At 46.0% G+C, this 22360-nt stretch overlaps 1 protein-coding gene across 1 annotated transcript; it reads right to left on the bottom strand.

The window, feature by feature from the left end:
* Positions 1–1260: 1260 nt before the first annotated feature.
* On the bottom strand, positions 1261–8204 carry LOC109786671 (uncharacterized). The gene is made up of 5 exons (XM_073507241.1): positions 8200–8204; positions 7836–8143; positions 7630–7724; positions 7374–7551; positions 1261–1634 (listed from the first exon to the last, which is right to left on the bottom strand). The coding sequence occupies exons 1-5, from the start codon at positions 8202–8204 to the stop codon at positions 1561–1563; spliced, it is 660 nt and encodes a 219-aa protein (XP_073363342.1). The 3' UTR covers positions 1261–1560.
* Positions 8205–22360: the final 14156 nt, after the last annotated feature.

The following is a 22360-nucleotide window of genomic DNA, read 5'->3' as shown; positions in this document are numbered from 1 at the left end:
GAGCTTGTGCCAGTAGTAGTGGCCAGTAACTCGAACACCACATCAAGACAGAACTTTTGAGTTCTCTCACTGTCGTCAAGGTAGTTTTTATCAGCTTTCTTGGAGACCAACAGGTATGTCTCACTATCTTGAACCTTATTGATGTCTAATACACAACCATCTTCTTGTAGACCTTGTTGGGCCTCCAAGTGCAGAGGTTTCTAGGACAACAGCAAATTTCCCTCAAGTGGATGACCTAAGGTTTATCAATCCGTAGGAGGCGTAGGTTGAAGATGGTCTCTCTCAAGCAACCCTGCAACCAAATAACAAAGAGTCTCTTGTGTCCCCAACAGACCCAATACAATGGTACATTGTATAGGTGCACTAGTTCGGCGAAGAGATGGTGATACAAGTGCAATATGTATTGTAGATATGAATATTTGTATTCTGAAAATATAAAAACAACAAGGTAGCAAGTGGTAAAAGTGAGCGTAAACGGTATTGCAATGCTAGGAAACAAGGCCTAAGGTACATACTTTCACTAGTGCAAGTTCTCTCAACAATAGTAACATAACTGTATCATATAACTATCCCTCAACATGCAACAAAGAGTCACTCCAAAGTCACTAATAGTGGTGAACAAACGAAGAGATTATTGTAGGGTACGAAACCACCTCAAAGTTATCCTTTCTGATCGATCTATTCAAGAGTCCGTAGTAAAATAGCACGAAGCTATTCTTTCCGTTTGATCTATCATAGAGTCTGTACTAGAATAACACCTTAAGACACAAATCAACCAAAACCCTAATGTCACCTAGATACTCCAATGTCACCTCAAGTATCCGTGGGCATGATTATAAGATATCACTACTAGAAAAAAGGCTGTTAGTGGCGCACCTGTTTTTGCTATTAATGGCGCACTACAGGTGCGCCACTATTAACACGCCACTAGTAACAAATAGTAATGGCGCACCTCTGGTGCGCCACTAGTATCCCAGATAATAGTGGCGCACCACATAGTGCGCCATTACTATGTCCAACAGTGCGCCATTACTATGCCTCCCAGGGGACCATATTTACCTTGTGCTCTGGGTTACTAATGGCGCACTTTTAGATAATGCGCCGCTGCTGTGTTTATTTCTATGCGCCACTAAAGTGTAATATGGTGCGCCACTACTATGAATATTAGGAATATTTTTTGCTGTTCTGATATTTGCACAGGTTACAAAATACATTACAGCACAGAATATAAATAGCAGATATATCGAATACACTAGAAGATTAGTCTCCGAATACAATTCATCATATTAGTCTCCGAATTCAAAATACCGAACAAAGTTAGAATATTACAAGTCTCGAGACCGCGAGTAGCGAGTTTGTCTTCACATTACAAGTCGATATCTAAACTACCATCACATAGAAGAGAGCTGCGGTCACGATGAGCATCATCGCGATGAAACTGGTCTTCATCCGGTTCCTCCTCCGCTCCCTCCTCTCTCCTGCTAGATAGCGCGCGTATCTAGCTACCGCCTCCACCCTAGTGGTGTACCCTTTGTAACTATTACCGCTGAAACGGTGAACCTATCTCCGACACTCCTCCCAGTCGTCGTAGACTCCGGGAACCTTACCCTTGTACACGACATACGACGGCATCTCTATGCACTAGACAAACAAAACGTTAGTAGCAATTGACAGAAAATACATAAGCAATATATAAGTATGCAACAAAAGGATCCGAAGAGAAAAGCAACACATTAATAGCATGATTCATGGTCCTACTAATAAATAGCATCGATTACATATAAGTTGAACGACTGTCCAAAATAAAGAGACATACAAGTTGATTAAAGTTTAATTACAACATGAGCTAATCGATATTTCAGAACAACATAGCATCATTACTTTCGACTCGACTCAGGGACCAGAGCATGGATGAAGCCGCCGTCTTTCGTGATGGTCGTGAAATCGCGAACGTTCTCAGCCTGAATTTGTAGCGTTGTTTCTATTTCACTGTTGGACGGTTGATATTTGAGGTAGAACTGCCCCGAGGTACGAAGGACATCTTGATGGATGATTTCCGCAAACTCCGACTGGATGCAAAAGAATTCCTGTCTGATGTCCACGTCCTGGATTGCCGACAACCGTGCGGCCCAATCTTTGAGATTAGTTGGTAGCAGAAGGTGATTATGGTCCCGTACGATCGCCCGCATGTGATGGAGGGCGTAGTAGGCATCCTTCTGACCGCCACGCGGCTGCTTGACGCAGGGGAACATCGTTACGTGGGTGCCGTACCTACAAATTGGCCTCCTGAAGGTGCCTCCAGATTTGGCGTAGCCGGGGAGAGCATCATCAAGAACTTTCTTAATATTTTTGTAGTCTTTCTTCGACTGACTGTCCGAGTCGAAATACATGGCCATGGAATATTTCGGGCTTAAGAGGATGAGTGTGCAATGTGTGTCACTGCACAAAACACGGAATGTTAGAAAAAAAGAATGATCGAAATCTAAGAAATCATATGTTACGGGGCGGTGAGGGGATGACTTACTCAGGAAAGTAAGGCACGAGGAAGTTATCCTTATCTCGGTTCGCCAGAATGACGCCTTCGAGGTATCAACTCGCGACGTGCCGGTCCCCAGCGCTGCCCAAGATCTTGGCACGCATGTAGAAGGGGTCGACTATCACGATGTCCGGGGTCTTGTATCTAATGATCCGCATCTCCATACTGAGCGAAAATAGCCGAATGAAGGTGAAGTGCAGCGGATGAAGGTTAAACATAGCGAAGATGTCATCAAACCGCAGGACGATCATATCCCCGATGGTGCTATCGACAAAGCCATTGCCCTCTGGCACCTTGGCCACGAAAACCGGGTATGCCACATCATTCTTGGAGAGACGCCGCTTCCCCAAGGAAAGAACACTGTCATGCAGACTCCGCATAGCACCGGTTGCAGCACTGAGTAGATTAGTCGGTAGCATCGGCCTACCCGCCACATGCACCCTCCTCGAGATATCCTTCGGTGAAAGGTGGCCCGTCCTGAGCACGGATCGTACTCGGTGCCGGCTGGCTCGCACCCTTGTTATTCTTTCTTTTCCGTCCCTTCTACTTCTTCTGCTGTAATGGGATCGAGTTCTACTCAGAGACCACCTTCTTGAGTGTGTTGGGGCTGATAATATTTCGCACCTCGGCTATCTGAGGCTCGATGAAGGCGGCAGCTAGAGGCGTCTCCTAAGAACTGAACGCCAGAAGACGCCTGTTGCAATTTGGTTTCTCCGCGGTACCAGCTAGATCGCGATCGTCTTTTGCAGGGCTGGGTTCTTGAGAAGGAGGCCCCAAGAATTCGTCACCGTACCCATGTTCGTTGAAGTACTTATCGACGTTGGTAAATGTACCGTCGTCGTCGTCCGGATCCTGTGCCATATGCATGTCCGGATCAGCTGATGGCGGTAGCGTTGCGGCGGTCTTGCCATGGCTTGGCGCCGGCACAACTGGTGGTGTTGTCTGTGGGGTGGTGTCCCCCGCCCCCAAACGAATCTAGCTTTTCGGCCAAAGCAGGGGCCAGCTTATGCAGGCGCTGAGGATCATCACATCATCTTCGTCAGCCCCAGGGGGTCGAAACGGAGGTAACAAGTCGTCGCAGCACCCGAACCAGTTTAACCTTATACACGGTGGGTGGCATCGGATTGCCGTGGAACACGCGGTTGCCCGGTTGAACGATTCTGGCCTTGGCAACATCGATCAACTCGCCGTCCACAAAGTGTAAGAGAGTGCATGGAACGTCGGCGGCGCCCTGCGAAAACATGTACGGCGTCAGGGATGCCCAGTCAAAGGCAAGGAGATGAAGTCATCGGCCGAGAGGCTTAGTTATCGTGATGGCGTCGAGCTCGGCTAATGTTGAGGCACCGCCAACGACGGGCGTGCAAGTGACGGAGGGGCCGCTTGCTGCCGAGGTGCCGGCCGGCGTATTCTTCCCACACCAGGGTGAATTAAGCTCCAATGCCGGCGCCGACGCTGGAGACACCAATGGCGCCGCCGGCGCGTTGTGCGAGTTGCTGCCCGTGAAGCTGGGAATCGGGGGCGGCCCCTGTTGGCCGCCCGCAATCCACGCCTGCGGCCCCTCAATCAAGGTAGGCACAATGCCAGTGATCGTCGCTCCCAGTTGGTCTCGCACTTGCTCTTGGACTATCTCCGGAATCCACGCCACTTTTGCCTTGAGTTCTTGAACCTCGCGCTCCTTGCTTTCCGAGCTGGTCTTTCTCTCCTTTCGCTCAGCGTTATAGTATTCCGACCATTTTGTGGACAAGCCTTTCCGGCCACACGACCAGCTGACGACGGCTTACTGAACTTATCCTTGTGTTTCATTACGTTCAACGCCCTATTTAAAGTGGTCTCCCAAAGGGAGCTCTGAGACGAGCCCGCGCTACTACTTTCAGTGTCCTGCGGAAGGAACGTGAACCATTTAGAAATTTGGCTTCATTAATTAGAATGCAACCATATGGAGCTAATTACGTGGGGGTGTATTCCTTACCAGAACAAGCTCCAGCGACTTGGTCTTCGGATCTGTGGTAAGCTCCTTTGTTACTGGGTCCACCTTGTACCGGGCCCTGGCATAGTTCCTGGTCTGCTTGTCACGGTATTTATCGAAGACGGGCAGTAGGCCTTGCTCGGCACGCTCTGCGTCCTCCTTGTCCCATATAGGTTCCGCCACTCTGTAACCGCCGGGACCGAGTTTGTGGACCCCTAAGTTCAAGTCCCGCATATCTTTCCCCCACTAACTTGATTCCGCAGATGCGTTGCTCTCGCACTTGATCTTGAACTCCAGGTAGTCAGCTTCGCAGATCGAAGGATTTGTCTCCTTGATCTTCTCATAACTATCACCTCTTAGAATCCTTCTCTTCACCGCGGCTCTCCAATTAGCCAGGGCCGTGCTCATCTTCGTGAGGGCGACACTGTTCACTTTATTCCCTGAGAGGCGTGTGTTTGAGAAGTCACCGGGGAACTTGTATCGTTCGTGCAGCTTCGTGAAGAGGAGTTTGCGCAGATTCACTCGGTCACGATGCCTTAGGTTCTCGGTGTTGATCGAGAGGTGCTCCGGAGAATGCACCCAAGTTGTCCCGCGTACCCACTGACTAATTCTTTGGGCGCCGTTGGATGCCCACTGGAGGACACTTCAGTAAATTCCTCCTTGACGGTGCCAAGCACGTTCGGGCGCCGGTCCTTCCGTTGCCTCTTCGGTTTGCTGCCATCTGTGCATGCGCTGCCATCATCAGTGGTGGCATCCTCGGCGACACCATCAGTGGTGTCATCCCCGACGCCACTAGGGGTTGTGTAGTCGGGATCGGTGTCTTCCGCGGCGTCCTCATAGCGGTGAGGTTCTTCATCCATCTCCTGGGACAACTCCTAGAATTGCTTGCCCGAATCGCAGGCCTCATTGTTGTTGGCCATGTCCGCTCTAAATAGGAAAAAAGTTTGATCAAAAAGTTGGTTATTGTCAAGGAACAAGATCTCTAAGTTGACCAAATAACCTAATTCTCGAGGAATGTTGCCAAAAAGTTTATTATTGTCAAGGAACAATTGAGAGATGTTTGTGATATTGCCTAGGTGTTTTGGGATGGAACCTGTTAGTGTGTTGTTCCTAAGGTCCAAGTCCACGTTCTCAAGGTAACCTAGTTCTTGAGGGATGTGTCCAGAAAGTTGGTTGCTGCAAAGATACAAGGCTGTGAGTTTGGTCAAATTGCCTATGTTGTTTGGGATGGAACCTGTTAGTGTGTTGTAGCAAAAAAACAACATCTCTAAGTTCTCAAGATAACCTAGTTCTCGAGGGATGTGTCCAGAAAGTTGGTTGCTCTCAAGATCCAAGGTTGTGAGTTTGGTCAAATGTCCTAGGCAATTTGGGATGGAACATGTTAGTGTGTTGTAGCAAAGCCACAACTCGTCTAAGTTCTCAAGATAACCTAGTTGTCGAGGGATGTGTCCAGAAAGTTGGTTGATGTCAAGATACATGCTGATTAATTTTTTGTTTCGGTTGAGAATCGGGCACCTTCTAGGTCAAGAAAATTGGGCATGACCTTTGCTAATTTTCTTGACCTAGGAGTGCCCCATTCTCAACCGAAACGAAAATTAATAAACATTTCAGGAGAAAGGGGTCATTTCAGAAGATCACAAGTAGCAGCAGCATCACAAGTTGACAAAATCACAAGTAGCAGTAGCATCGCAAGTAGTACAGCAGCAGCATCATCACAAGTAGTACAGCAGCAGCAATGAATACAGTTAAATTAATGCAGCTCACAACAGTACACAGTAGCTCACAACAGCTCACAATAGCTCACAACAGTACTCCAGTTAAGTTAAATTACTCCAGTTAAGTTAAGTTAATTCAGTAAATACATTCACAGCAGTACACAGTAGCTGGAAAACCAATGCAGCTCACAACTTTATAGTAGTAGTAGTGACCACCAGAATAAGTTCAGACTAGCAATGATGCAGCACAGCACTTGACAGAGTAAAAAAGTTTTGGATGATTTCTGCCAATGCATTTTGGTTTCACAGCTTGATCACACGATAGAAACTTGAACAGGAAATAAGCTAACGTTTAAGAGTTGGTTACTTTCTATAGTGACAACAAAGACTATGCCGTGCCATGACATTCTCGCAACAAAGAAGAAGAGACCACCATGTTAAAGATAATAGACAGATAAGCAGCGACACGGTCTTAAGATCATGCACAAGCACAACATTCCACATTAGCAAGAAGCTAACAGCTTTCATAGTACCAGTAGAGTACTAGTGACCACCACAATAAGTTCAGGCAAGCACTGGTGGAACACCGCACTTAACAAACTAGCAAAGTTCAGATAATTTCTACCAATGCATTTCACAGCCTGTAGGTAGAGGAACCACTCAACCACACAGCTTGCAGAATAACCGCATAGCGACAACATCAATAGCATCGTCAGATAACCTAGGAGCAGCTTGCATTGCGATAACGGGCTAACAATATAAGAACCTCTCAACGGTCCTCAGGGAAGAGCCATGCTGCCAGATACCAAATGGTATTTTCTGCAAATAGGACACCACACCCACCAGCACATGGGCTAGTATCATTAGCAGTGCTGCTGTAAGTATATATATAACAACAGTAACCGGTAACAACAAGTATAATTAGCTATTACCCAAAGGTCAGCCAGACCAATGGAAATAGACAGAATTAAGTAACCCAACTCCAGGAACTAGAGTAGCATATTCAGTAAATCAACTTGCAGTGGGAAATACAACAAGTTAAATCAAGTAGTCAAAGACAATAGGATTAGTGTACTGAACCAGGGAGCTTCAAAACTAAGAATTCTTCAGTTAGCACGAACAGCAGCGAGCAGAGGCGGTAGGAGGCGGAGCTCACCGGGGAGGCGCAGCAGCAAGCAGAGGTGGAGCGGAGACCAGAGTTGTGGTGGCCGGAGTTGAGGAAGACGCTGGCGACCCGAGGAAGAAGACGAGGTGGATCCGGTGCTGTGTGGCTCCTTGGCGATGGCGGATCCGGTGCAGTCCCCTCCTGGATCAGCTGCGACGCGAACAAGGACCTGAGGAACAACAAGACCAGACACTGTTACTTCTCTGCTCTGCTCTCTGTAGCAAATCGACAGTAGCCAAGAACAGACCTTCCCAGCGGCGAGGACCCGATGCGCAGCGCCGACGAGATGGCAGACCCGGCCTTGCTCCGCAGCCACGGCAGGAAAGCACCGTCCTCCTTCAGCTGCGGGGTGGCAAATTTGATTACATCGGCATTCAGCAAAGGGGCGGGGGGACGGGGAGATTTCTTCCTCTCTTTCTTTGCTTGCGGTGAACCCTAGCCCAGATAGCTCACCTTGGGGATGGCTGCGGCGGCGGTGGTCTGGCGGCGGGTGGGAGGAGACGGGGCGACGGCGGCGAGGCTTTCCGGGCTCTGGGGGAGAGGAGAGGTCGGAGAGGGCAAGGGGAAGCGCGAGGGCGCAAGTGGGGAGGGGGGCCGAGGAGGTAGGGCGGGGGCGGTGGAGCGGGCGCGGGCGGACGGCGGCGTGCTCCCGCGGGGGTCGTCGGGTTAGGTGTGGGGCGAGGTGGATCTGGCGAGGGAGGGAGAGAGGCCAGAGGGAGAGGGGAGCAAGTGGAGTGGGGGGAGGGTTAGCAATGCCGCACCTTTTAGGGGTGCGCCATAAACATACGTATACCAATGGCGCACCTTCTAGGGGTACGCCATAAGCACCGTGATAGCAATGGCGCACCTTCCCCTGGTGCGCCATTACTAACTTTTTTTGGATTTTTAGTTGCATGTAATAATTTTTTAGAAAATGACCATAAATTTTAAAATGTTACGATATAAGTAGTTATTGCTAATTTTCAAATACTTGTGTTGCAAAACATTTTTGAATTGGTAAAACATTTATGAATATGAAAAAATATCATCAAATTTGAAAAAATATTCATGAATTCAAAAAGTGCCCATGAAATCTAAAAATATTCATGAGTTCAAAGAATATTAACAAATTCAATACTTTTTGTGAGTTAGAAAAATGTTTGCATTTTCAAAAAATGTTTGCAAATTTAAGCAGGAAAAGGAACACTGAAAAATAAAATACCAGAATAAACATAAATAAAAATTGGTATATCAATGGCGCACCTCCTAGGGGTGCGCCATAAATACCTTGATAGCAATGGCACACATTTTCCTGGTGCGCCATTACTAACTTTTTTTATTTTACCAGAATAAACATAAATAAAAAAATTAAAATACCAGAAGAAAACATTAATCCCCACTATTTTGGACAAAAGAGGTTACTGGATAGAGGACTAGAATAGAAGAAATGCCATTTCCATATGTCGAAATACAATCGAGAAATGAAGACTACAATTTAAACCATTGTGCAAAGATTTAGAATTAGATCGATGACATGGTTGAAATCTTAGCTATCTTTTCACACACAATTGAGCTTGCCACTGACACACACACACGCGGCCGACACGTCATGATTCGATCTTAGCTATCTTTTCACAATCTTCTTGCCCTTATTTTTCGCAAATGGAGTTATTATCTTGAACGGACGTCCTTTAGGTAGGGTGGTCCTGCTTCTTTTTGTGGTGTATGGTACTTCATCGTCGTCGTCATGTTCCATCTTCGGGTCGCCGTACATGTCGAAGTCTTGCTCATTGGTGACTCCATCCATTCCGATGATCTTCCTTTTGCCTCTCCTCACGACAACACGACTGGGCTTTGATGGGTCGGTAATGAAGAAGCATTGGTCCACTTGGGAAGCCAGTACCCATGGCTCATTTTTCGTGATGACGTTTGCGCCTGCGGTCTTGGATTTGGCTTCGGGTATAACCATGGTGGTGAAATACCGGTCTTCTTTTAGGACGCTCTTGACTCATCTGACACGGAACATCGGGACCTTCTCTCCAGCGTAGCTCAGCTCCCAGATCTCCTCGATCTTTCTGTAGTATCTGTCCTTGTCGTTACCGGTGTAGGATTCCATCGTTACCCCGGAGTTCTGATAATCATCGCTCTTCATGTCCTTTTCCTCGGTGTAGAATGTGTAGCCGTTGATATCGTACACCTCATAGGTCATCAGGTTGTGCTCGGCGCCCTGTGACAAGGCGAATATGAGTTTTTCTTCCGCGGAAGAATCCTCATGTAAATGGTACGACAGAAGCTTCTCCTTTGACCAACACGCGAAACATGAGTTGTGCTCTTTGATTATATCTCCATCCGTCCTCTGTTGGCCTCGGTCATTGTACGTCTTCTCAATAAAGGTTTTGTGCTCTAACACCCAAGGATCGACCACATCTATGTGTTGTAGCACGACTAGGTTTGCTCTTTCAAAGTCGGCGAGTCGACCCTTCAAGTCGACATGCATTTCGCGGTGACCCCATCTAGCAGACCAACGGGGTTCTTGATGCTAAGATAATTCGTGCAGTAGGAGATGCACTCTTTGGTCAGAAAGCCCTTGGCTATGCTTCCCTCTGGGCGTGACATGTTGTGAACGTATCCTTTGATGAAACCATTCATCCTTTCGAATGGCATCATGCTATGCAGGAACGTCGGCCCGAGTTGGATGATATCCTCCATGATATGGACCAGCAGATGCACCATAACGTCGAAGAATGCGGGCGGGAAGTACATCTCAAGCTCGCATAGTATCACCACGATCTCTTCTTGTAGCCTTCTGAGTTGCCTCACTCCAACCAACTTCCGAGAGATGACGTCGAAAAAGTTGCATAGGCCAAATAGCGTTTCACGGACGTGCGCGTCCATGATCCCACGGATTGCAACTGGAAGTATCTGCGTCATCAGCACGTGACAGTCGTGAGACTTCATCCCGCTGAACTTCTGCTTCACTGAGTCTAGGTATCTGCTTATCTTCCCCGCGTAACCGTAAGGAAGTTTTACTCCTACGAGGCAGGTGAAAAACTGCTCGATCTCCTCCTGACTTAGAGTGAAGCATGCGGGAGGACGGTCATTTCCGATCTTCTTGGCCTTTTTGCCTTTGCGACGACTTTCCGTGTCCTTCACCTCATCATCATCATCATCATCATTAGCGTGAAGCTCCTCCCTGATGCCCATTGATTTCAAGTTTGCCCTTGCTTTCGGCCCATCTTTGGTCCTCTCTGGCATGTTGAGCATGGTACCAAGCAGACTCTCTCACACGTTCTTCGTGATATGCATGACATCAAGGCTGTGAGGCACACGGAGGATCTTCCAGTACGGCAAGTCCCAGAAAACAGACCTCATTTTCCATACCTTCAGCAGTGGCTCTGGCGCCTTTTGCTTCTTTCCCGGCTCTGGCGCCTTTCGCTTCTTTCCCGGCGGTGGGCACTCTTTCCAATTTTTCAACAGTTCGTCTATTTCCTCGCCGCTCCTCGTACGCGGGCGTCTTCGGGGTTCGGTTTCACCATTGAACAGATCCTTGCGTTTTCTCCATGAGTCATCGTCGCGAAGCCACCTTTGATGTCCCATGAACACGGTTTTCGAAGACCCGGGATCTCTATCTAGTTGGCGATACGTTGTGTCATCCATGCACCTGACGCATCCAGAAAATCCGTGGACCACCTGCCCCGCAACATATTCGTAACCGAGATAGTCGTGCACCGTCGTGAGCAGTGCGGCTCTCATAGGGAAATATTCTTTCTCTGCGGCGTCCCATGTATTGGCTGGCGTTTTCCACAGCGTGTCTAGCTCCTCTTTCAGCAGCCCCAGATACAGATTGATGTCGTTCCCTGGTTGTTTCGGCCCTACAATTAGCATACTCACGTGAATGTACTTCCTCTTCATGCACAACCAAGGGGGAAGGTTGTACATCCACACAAACACAAGCCAGGTGCTATGTGTGCTTCTCTGGCTACCAAACGGATTGACTCCATCGGTGCTCGCGCCCAGCACGATGTTCCTTGGATCGTACCCAAATTCTGGGTGTTCGAAGTTCAACGCTTTCCACTGGCTCGCATCCTTAGGGTGACTCAGCATCTTGTCTTTTTTATTTATCTCCGGATCATTTCCATCATCTTCTCGCTTCTTCTCCTCCCTATCCAAATGCCAATGCAGGAGCTTTGCTACCTTAGGGTCCGTGAAATACTGCTGCAGACGAGGAGTGATCGGAAAGTACCACACCACTTTTCGAGGAGCTTTCTTCCTCTTCTTGTATCGAGTGATGCCGCACACCGGACATATGGTAGACTCCGCGTGCTCGTCCCGATAAATGATGCAATTGTTCATGCACACATGGTATTTCACGTGCGGTAAATCCAGAGGACACGCGATTTTCTTCGCCTCCTCGAAACTGGTCGGGCACTTGTTCCCCTTGGGAAGACGTTCGTGCCAGAATGGCATGTTCTCGTGGAAGCATGCGTCGGTCATTTTGTGTTTTACCTTCATCTCCAGAGCCATGAGCGTTACTTTCAGGAGGGTATCCTCGGGCCTGCATCCTTCATACAATGGAGTAACCGTGTCTATCTCCAGTTGATCCAGCTTGGCTTTCTCTCGGGCGGCAGCTCTTGCGTTATCCGTCTGCTTGAGAAGCAGCTCTTGAATATGAGGGTCCTGCACCCAGCCCGTCGATGGTCCATCATCGTCTGCCCCGGCATCTTCATCTTCATGATCATGCCCTTCGTCTTGATCTTCCTCATCATCATGTCCGGCATCTTCTACATGATGACTGTGTACTGCATCTACTTCGTGATCATGTCCTGGAGATTCTTCGTCTTCTCACCCGCCCTCGCCGTGGTTGTCTTGCTGCCCTTCCACATTTCTTGCCCGGCCCCCATGGACGGCTTCATAATCATCTTCATCACCTTGCCACCAATAGCCATCCATGAAACCATGCAAGAGCAGGTGGTCCCGCACCTGTACGGAATCCGGGTCCATAAGGCTCCTCAGCTTGCATCTTCGACACGGACATCTTATCTCTGTCTCGTTCTTTTGAAGCATCTCGGCCTTTGCGGAGCTCAAAAACCTATTCACGATGCCTACGGTCATCGTGCGGACCATGGTCGCCTGCGGGGTAGAGCAAACCGATATTTTAGAACCAAAAAAAATTGGCATGACTTTGCCTAAAAATAGGACCAAAAAGAATGCATAGTGCCAAATTCTCGCGAAAACGGAAATGAATCAACATTCCGGCAAAATATTGGCAACTATCGCATTTCAAATACCGGTACCTCCAAACACAAACATATGCAACACCACAAACATACGTAGATCTAGGCCATAAAAAGTGTGCATGTTGTTGGAGGGAGAAAAAAGTAGATCTAGAACATAAAGAAAGCTTTCCCCTTACTTACCTATCAAAAAAAGGAAATTTAACCACTTAATTTGGGTGAATCTATGGTGCAAATGATGTGAGGAGGAGGAGGCAGACGAGACAAGCTTGGAGGAGGAGGTGGAGAGAATGAAGTGGGGAAAGTGAGTGTGGTAGGTGGCTGTCCAAAATATCTAGCTGCTCTCAGGTTACCAATGGCGCACCTCCTAAGAATGCGCCATTAGTAACCCTGGTTACTAATGGCGCACCTGGTGTGTGGTGCGCCATTACTAGTTTTGAAAATAAAAATAAAAAAATATTGTTAGTAGTGGCGCACCGTGGTTGTGGTGCGCCATTACTAGTTAAAACTAGTAATGGCGCACTGTCCCCAGGTGCGCCATTACTAGTTTTGAAAAACAAGTAAAAAAGTTGTTAGTAGTGGCGCACAGAGGGTGTGGTGCACCATTACTAGTTAAAACTAGTAATGGCGCACTATCACCTGGTGCGCCATTACTAGTTTTGAAAAAAAATTGTTAGTAGTGGCGCACCGTGGGTCTGGTGCGCCATTAGTGATATGGACACTAATGGCGTACCTATATAAGGTGCGCCACTGCTATATAGCAGTGGCGCACCGCATACATGGTGTGCCATTAATGTCCATATTAGCTATAGCCTTTTTCCTAGTAGTGTATGCGTCACACAATCTCAGATTCATCTATTCAACCAACACAAAGAACTTCAAAGAGTGCCCCAAGTTTCTACCGAAGAGTCAAGATGAAAACGTGTGCCAACCCCTATGCATAAGTTCACAAGGTCACTGAACCCGCAAGTTGATCACCAAAACATACATCAACTAGATCACGTGAATATCCCATTGTCACCACAGATAAGCACATGCAAGACATACATCAAGTGTTCTCAAATCCTTAAAGACTCAATCCGATAAGATAACTTCAAAGGGAAAACTCAATCCATTACAAGAGAGTAGATGGGGAGAAACATCATAAGATCCAACTATAATAGCAAAGCTCGCGATACATCAAGATCGGGCCAAATCAAGAACATGAGAGAGAGAGAGATCAAACACATAGCTACTTGTACATACCCTCAGCCCCGAGGGTGGACTACTCCCTCCTCATCATGGAGAGTGTCGGGATGATGAAGATGGCCACCGGTGAGGGATCCCCCCTTCGGCAGGGTGCCGGAACGGGCTCCTAAGAGGTTTTTTGTGGCTACAGAGGCTTGCGGCGGCGGAACTCATGATCTAGGTTATTTTCTGGGGGTTTCTGTATATATAAGAGGTGTTGGCATTGGGGACAAGTCAGAGGGGTCTCCGAGGCGTCCACGAGATAGGGGGGTAGGGCGTGCCCCCACCCTCGTGGGTGCCTCGGGACGCTTCTGGCCCATCTCCGGTACTCCATGGGCTTCTTCTGGTCCAAAAAATAATCTCCGTGAAGTTTCAGGTCAATTGGACTCCGTTTGGTTTTCCTTTCTGCAATACTCAAAAACAAGGAAAAAATAGAAACTGGCACTGGGCTCTAGATTAATAGGTTGGTCCCAAAAATCATATAAAACAGCATATAAATGTATATAAAACATCCTAGATGGATAATATAATAGCATGGAGCAATAAAAAATTATAGATACGTTGGAGACGTATCAAGCATCCCCAAGCTTAATTGCTGCTCGTCCTCGAGTAGGTAAATGATAAAAACAGAATTTTTGATGTGGAATGCTACCTAACATAATTATCAATGTAATTTTCTTTATTGTGGCATGAATGTTCAGATCCGAAAGATTCAGGACAAAAGTTTAATATTGACATAAAAATAATAATACTTCAAGCATACTAACGAAGTAATTATGTCTTCTCAAAATAACATGGCCAAAGAAAGCTATCCCTGCAAAATCATATAGTCTGGCTATGCTCTATCTTCATCACACAAAATATTTAAATCATGCACAACCCTGGTTTCAGCCAAGCAATTGTTTCATACTTTAGTATTCTCAAACTTTTTCAACTTTCACGCAATAGATGAGCGTGAGCCATGGACATAGCACTATAGGTGGAATAGAATATGGCGGTGTGGAGAAGACAAAATGGAGAAGATAGTCTCACATCAACTAGGCGTATCAATGGGCTATGGAGATGCCCATCAATAGATATCAATGTGAGTGAGTAGGGATTGCCATGCAACGGATGCACTAGAGCTATAAGTGTATGAAAGCTCAAAAGAAGAAACTAAGTGGGTGTGCATCCAACTTGCTTGCTCACAAAGACCTAGGGCAATTTGAGGAAGCCCATCATTGGAATATACAAGCCAAGTTGTATAATGAAAAATTCCCACTAATATATGAAAGTTACAACATAGGGGACTGTAACATCCCAAATTTTCAATTTGGAATGTTATACATTAGGTCGTCATTGCATATCATATTTTATTGCATTTTTGGTTGATCCTAGAAATTCTAAGCAACTCAAGGACCCACAGAGAGAGTTGGGGATTTCGTTATTTTCATATTTGAGTTTTCACAAATTTTGCAAAGAGGATCATTTGGTTTAAATTATTTTCTCTTCAAATATTTCTGTTATGAAAATAAAAGAGAGGGGATAAAATGACTTCTCCAAAATAAAGAAATATTGGAGGAAAAATATTAAAATCAAATAAGAATTTTATTCGGAGTTTTATTGCTGTTTTATTTGAATTAGGAAAAAAATGCGTTTTTCAAAATTGCATTAGAGGCCCAAACTCACTTTGTCCGCAATATTATTAGAGGACCGTGAAAATTTATTTCATGATTTTTGGACTCCGCTTAGTATTTCTTTCGTTAGTTTTTCTGCGTCAGGATTTTTTTTAAGTGAACCGACCTTACCGGGCTGTGTCCGACCTGGACTCCGTGCCCGGCCAGCCTTATAAGCCGGGGGCCCGACCCCGCCAGCCCCGCCCCACCGAAACCCTAGCCGCCACCGCCACTCGCAGTCGCCACCACCTTCCGCCGCCGCCGCGCGCGCCGCCGCCCGCGACGCAGCCGCCGCCGCCCCGTCCCGCCTTCGCCGCCCACCGCCATCGGAGCCCCACCGCCGCAGCCGCCCGTCCCGCCGCCCCGCCGCCGATCTCGACCTCGCCAGAGGTATAGCTGCTGCCGCCGCCGGTTTTCTCGGGAAAAACCGATCGTTTTTTTTCAAAACCCTAGATCCGTTTTTCAGATTCGGTTCCGTTTTTTCGGTTTAGTTAAATAGCGGACGTTCATCCATATGTTCATTTTAACGTACGTTTTTCGTCCGTTAGCCGCAGACAGCGAACGTTCGTTCGTTAGCCTGTTCGTCGCGTTTTATTTTTCCAGGGTTTTTCCGCGATTATTTTCGATCGCGATTTCTGCCCTGATCTTCGTTTTAGTTCATCTTTTCACTCGTTTATCCGAATCAGGCGATTCAAGCGCCTAGATCTTCGTCTCGAAGCCCTCTTTTTGTTTAACTAACTTGAACAAGATTTTGGTACTGTAAAATTTGACTTCAGTCCATATTAGTAAACGAATCTTGTTTCTTTCGTAGTTTGAGTTTCGTTGCTCCGTTTGATTTGATTCTTTTTGCAAACCAGAGTTCTTCAGGTGAACTTTCTGGTTAGATCTTCTTATTTTAGTTTTACCTAGTTTAGTGCTTATGTATGTTATTTTTTGTTTGCGATAGAGTACCCGGAGTGCGAAGCGTGGTACTACGAGTCTCTAGGTTTTGCGGATCATGAGCAAGGCAAGTAACACTTTGATCATACCTCTTTATTACCCAGTGTTTATGCATTAGATCAACCCTCAAACATTGCATGGTTAGGATCTGAATAACATGTGGGTTTGGGTAGTAGATGATGAGGTAGAACCTATTGCCTTTTTATTATCAAACCTTTGGGAGTTACTTCTATGCTATGCTTATATTGCTATGCTGTGCTCGTAGACATGGATTGGGTGAGTGAATCCATGACAGATGTAAGTATTGTTAATTAATGGTTAACTTAAGGTGGCTACTTAAATACACATCTAGGTGGATTGGTTGAGGCACCCTGGAGTACCCAATGGTTGTTAGTGCACCTGGAGAATCCAGTGTTGTCCTAGGATATCCCGGAGTACCCGTGTGATCACCCTATGGAATGCCACCCAGGCTCAAAGGGATCATAAGATTATTCATGCTAGAAACTTCCGTGTGCAGCCACAAGCCAATATGGGCTCTGGCATAGTTGAGTAAGTAGCGTGAAGCTCTTGAAGAGGTAGACTAGCAGCTGTAGTGGGTTGTCGACGGTACTATTTACCCAGAGTGGAGAGTTAATGCTTCAGAAAGACTATGTCTCGAATCTCCGATCATGGATGTGTTTGAGTCTTGTGGGGAAAAGTGCGCAAACCTTTGCAGAGTGTATAAACTAATCATGGTTAGCCGTGTCCCCGGTTATGGACATCTTGAGTATCTGGTTCTTGGATTATCATGTTGATCTCATCACTCTAAATTAATTTGTTGGGTTTAATGATGATGTTTAATTGGGATTGAGTTGGAGGAACCTTCTCAATGTTTATCAACCACCATGATATTTAAATAAAATTTATTCCTTTGTTGTAGGGAAAAATTGGCTTTATGCAAAACTGTAACCATAGAGCTTTCCACCAGCCATATATGCATGTAGTGATAGCAATTATTCTGTTCATTACTCTATGTGTTACATTGCCAGCATATTCCATGTGCTGACCCGTTTCGGGCTGCAACATTTCATGTTGCAGACTTTTCAGACGGCGAGTAAGGTGCCATAGGTCGTTGTCATTCACTCAGCTATGCCGTTGGAGTTGATGGACTCACTTTATCTTCCAAGCCTTCCGCTGTTGTCGTTTTAGATGGCCTTAAGCCATATTATTGTAATAAGTTCTATTTTGAGACATTCAATGTAATAAGTGTGTGATTGAAACTCTGTTATAAATCCTCAAGTATTGTGCGTGTCAGCATTACCGATCCAGGGATGACACTGATGCACAGAGACTAGACTGTTTGAGGTCTGGTCACTACAGAGACTCTCTATTATGAAGATCATGGTGCTACTTTGAAGCACAAGTGTGGTAAAAGGATAGTAGCATTGCCCCTTCTCTCTTTTTCTCTCATTTTTTTGTAATTTTTTTGGGCCTTCTCTATTTTTTGGCCTCTTTTTTTATTTTTTTATTTTTTGTCCGGGGTCTCATCCCGACTTGTGGGGGAATCATAGTCTCCATCATCCTTTCCTCACTAGGACAATGCTCTAATAATGAAGATCATCACACTTTTATTTACTTACAACTCAAGAATTAGAACTCGATACTTAGAACAAATATGACTCTATATGAGTGCCTCCGGCGGTGTACCGGGATGTGCAATGATTCAAGAGTGACATGTATGAAAAAATTATGAATGGTGGCTTTGCCACAAATACGATGTCAACTACATGATCATGCAAAGCAACATGACAATGATGGAGCGTGTCATAATAAACAGAACGGTGGAAATTTGCATGGCAAGATATCTCAGAATGGCTATGGAAATGCCATAATAGGTAGGTATGGTGGCTGTTTTGAGGAAGGTAATGGTGAGTGTATGGTACCGGCGAGAGTTGCATGGTACAAGAGAGGCTAGCAATGGTGGAAGGGTGAGCGTGCGTATAATCCATGGACTCAACATTAGTCATAAAGAACTCACATACTTATTGCAAAAATCTACAAGTCATCAAAACCAAGCACTACGCGCATGCTCCTAGGAGAAGGGTTGGTAGGAGTTAACCATCGCGCGATCCCGACCTCCACTCATAAGGCAGACAATCAATAAATAAATCATGCTGCAACTTCATCACATAACCGTTCACCATACGTGCATGCTACGGGAATCACAAACTTCAACACAAGTATCTCTCAAATTCACAACTACTCTACTAACATGACTCTAATATCACCATCTTCATATCTCAAAACAATCATAAAGAATCAAACTTTTCATAGTATTCAATTTACTTTATATTAATGTTTTTATTATATCCCTCTTGGATGCCTATCATATTAGGAATAAATTCATAACCAAAGCAAATTACCATGCTGTTCTAGAAGACTCTCAAAATAATATAAGTGAAGCATGAGAGTTCATGAATTTCTTCAAAACAAAACCACCACCGTGCTCTAAAAAGATATAAGTGAAGCACTAGAGCAAATGACAAACTACTCCGAAAGATATAAGTGAAGATCAATGAGTAGTCGAATAATTATGCAACTATGTGAAGACTCTATAACATTTAAGAATTTCAGATCTTGGGATATTATTCAAACAGCAAGCAAAACAAAATGACGCTCCAAGAAAAACACATATCATGTGGTGAATAAAAATATAGCTCCAAGTAAAGTTACCGATGAATAAAGACGAAAGAGGGGATGCCATCCGGGGCATCCCCAAGCTTAGGCTCTTGGTTGTCCTTGAATATTACCTTGGGGTGCCTTGGGCATCCCCAAGCTTAGGCTCTTGCCACTCCTTATTCCATAGTCCATCAAATCTTTACCCATAACTTGAAAACTTCACAACACAAAACTTAACAGAAAACTTGTAAGCTCCGGTAGTATAAGAAAATAAATCACCACTTAGGTACTGTTGTGAACTCAATCTAAATTCATATTGGTGTAATATCTACTGTATTCCAACTTCTCTATGGTTCATACCCTCCGATACTACTCATATATTCATCAAAATAAGCAAACAACACATAGAAAACAGAATCTGTCAAAAATAAAACAGTGTGTAGTAATATGTAACTCTCGAATACTTCTGTAACTCCAAAAATCCTACCAAAATAGGAAAACCTGAGCAATTTGTGTACCAATCTAGAGCAAAGAGAATCAGATCAAAAGAACATTTCTGTGAATTATCAAAACTAATTTACTGGACGCAAAAGTTTCTGATTTTCAGCAGGATCAACACAACTATCACTGTAAGCTATCCTAAAGGTCTTAGTTGGCACTTTATTGAAACAAAAGCTATAAAACATGATTACTAAAGTAGAATAATCATGTGGACACAGAAAACAGTAAGGGTAAATATTGGGTTGTCTCCCAACGAGCGCTTTTCTTTAATGCCTTTCTAGCTAGGCATGATGATGACAATGATGCTCACATAAAAGATAAGAATTGAAACATAACGGGAGCATCATGAAGCATATGACTAGCACATTTAAGCCTAACCCACTTCCTATGCATAGGGATTTTGTGAGCAAACAACTTATGGGAACAAGAATCAACTAGTTGTGACGCCCCCGATTCAATCGTACACTAATCATACACGCAAACGTGTACAATCAAGATCAGGGACTCACGGGAAGATATCACAACACAGCTCTAAAAACATAAATAAGTCATACAAGCATCATAATACAAGCCAGGGGCCTCGAGGGCTCGAATACAAGTGTTCAATCATAGACGAGTCAGCCGAAGCAACAATATCTGAGTACAGACATAAGTTAAACAAGTTTGCCTTAAGAAGGCTAGCACAAACTGGGATACAGATCGAAAGAGGCGCATGCCTCCTGCCTGGGATCCTCCTAAACTACTCCTGGTCGTCGGCAGCGGCCTGCACGTAGTAGCAGCACCCTCGGTGTAGTAGGGGTCATCGTCGACGGTGGCGTCTGGCTCCTGAGCTCCGGCATCTGGTTGCGACAACCAGGTAGATGGGAAAGGGGGGAAAGAGGGAGAAAAGCAACCGTGAGTACTCATCCAAAGTACTCGCAAGCAAGGATCTACACTACATATGCATGGGTATATGTGTAAAGAGGCAATATCGATGGACTGAACTGCAGAATGCCAGAATAAGAGGGGGATAGCTTGTCCTATCGAAGACTACGCTTCTGGCAGCCTCCGTCTTGCAGCATGTAGAAGAGAGTAGATTGAAGTCCTCCAAGTAGCATCGCATAGCATAATCCTATCCGACATCCTCTTCTCGTCGACCTGTGAGAGAGCGATCACCGGGTTGTATCTGGCACTTGGAAGGGGGTGTTTTATTAAGTATCTGGTTCTAGTTGTCATAGGGTCAAGGTACAAATCCGGGTCGTCCTTTTACCGAGGGACACGGCTATTCGATTAGATAAACTTCCCTGCAGGGGTGCACCACATTACCCAACACGCTCGATCCCCTTTGGCCGGACACACTTTCCTGGGTCATGCCCGGCCTCGGAAGATCAACACGTCGCAGCCCCACCTAGGCACAACAGAGAGGTCAGCACGCCGGTCTAAATCCTATGCGCGCAGGGGTCTGGGCCCATCGCCCATTGCACACGTGCACGTTGCGTACGCGGCCGGTGAGCAGACCTAGCCTCCCTTATACAAGAGCAGGCGTTCCAGTCCAACCCGGCGCGCGCCGCTCAGTCGCTGACGTCACGAAGGCTTCGGCTGATACCATGACGTCGAGTGCCCATAACTGTTCCCGCGTAGTTGGTTAGTGCGTATAGGCCAGTGGCCAGACTCAGATCAAATACCAAGATCTCTTTAAGCGTGTTAATTGAAGTATCCGCGAATGCCGACCAGGGCCAGGCCCACCTCTCTCCTAGGTGGTCTCAACCTGCCATGTCGCTCCGCCACAAAGTAACAATCGGGGGCCGTCGGGAACCCAGGCCCACCTCTACCGGGATGGAGCCACCTGCCCCTTCAGCCCCCATCTCCGAATAATCATAAGTAATGTAACAATATAAAGTATATAGCATATGCCCGTGATCACCTCCCGAAGTGATCACGGCCCAGTAGTATAGCATGGCAGACGGACAAGAGTGTAGGGCCACTGATACAACACTAGCATCCTATACTAAGCATTAGGATAGCAGGTAAAGGTATCAACAATTGTAGCAACAATGACAGGCTATGCAGCAGAATAGGGTTAACCAAAAGCAGTAACATGCTACGCTACTCTAATGCAAGCAGTAGAGAGAAGGAATAGGCGATATTTGGTGATCAAGGGAGGGGCTTGCCTTGAAGCTCTGTTGCACAGGAAGAAGGGTCGCCGGTGATGTAGTCGTACACAGTGGCATCAGCGCCGGTCTCGGTGTCTAACGAGAGAAGAGGGGGAAGAAACAATAAATATAATGCAAACATATGCATGATGATGCATGACATGACAAGTAACGGCGCTAGGGGTGCCCTAACGCAGTAGGAGGTGATACTGGCGAAGGAGGGAAACATCCGAGAAGGTATCCGGTGTTTCGCGTTTTCGGACAAATGAACCGGAGGGGGAAAGTTGTGTGTTCTCTATGCTAGGGATGTGTGGCGGACGAACGGGCTATATATCCGGATTCGTCTCGTCGTTCTGAGCAACTTTCATGTATAAATTATTTTCATCTGACTTACGGTTTATTTATATGATTTTTCAAAGATTTAAACAATATTCTGAAATTATTATTAATTCGAAAATAAAGACTAAATGCTAGGTGCACCCAGCTCTATGTACACAACAATGTACACAGAGGATGACAAGTGGGTCTAGGGGGGCTGAGTCAGCAGCCCAGTCAGCAGTCAAAGTTTGACTGTTGGCTGGTCAAACTGACCAGTGGGTTCCCTCTGTCAGTGAGACAGTTTATTTACAGGTTTTATTTATTTAAAAATTAGT

This window comes from Aegilops tauschii, chromosome 2, assembly GCF_002575655.3.
Source record: "Aegilops tauschii subsp. strangulata cultivar AL8/78 chromosome 2, Aet v6.0, whole genome shotgun sequence".
NCBI lineage: Eukaryota > Viridiplantae > Streptophyta > Magnoliopsida > Poales > Poaceae > Aegilops > Aegilops tauschii.
The sequence above is the reverse complement of the archived record's forward strand: the minus strand, read 5'-3'. Positions and strand labels throughout refer to the sequence as shown.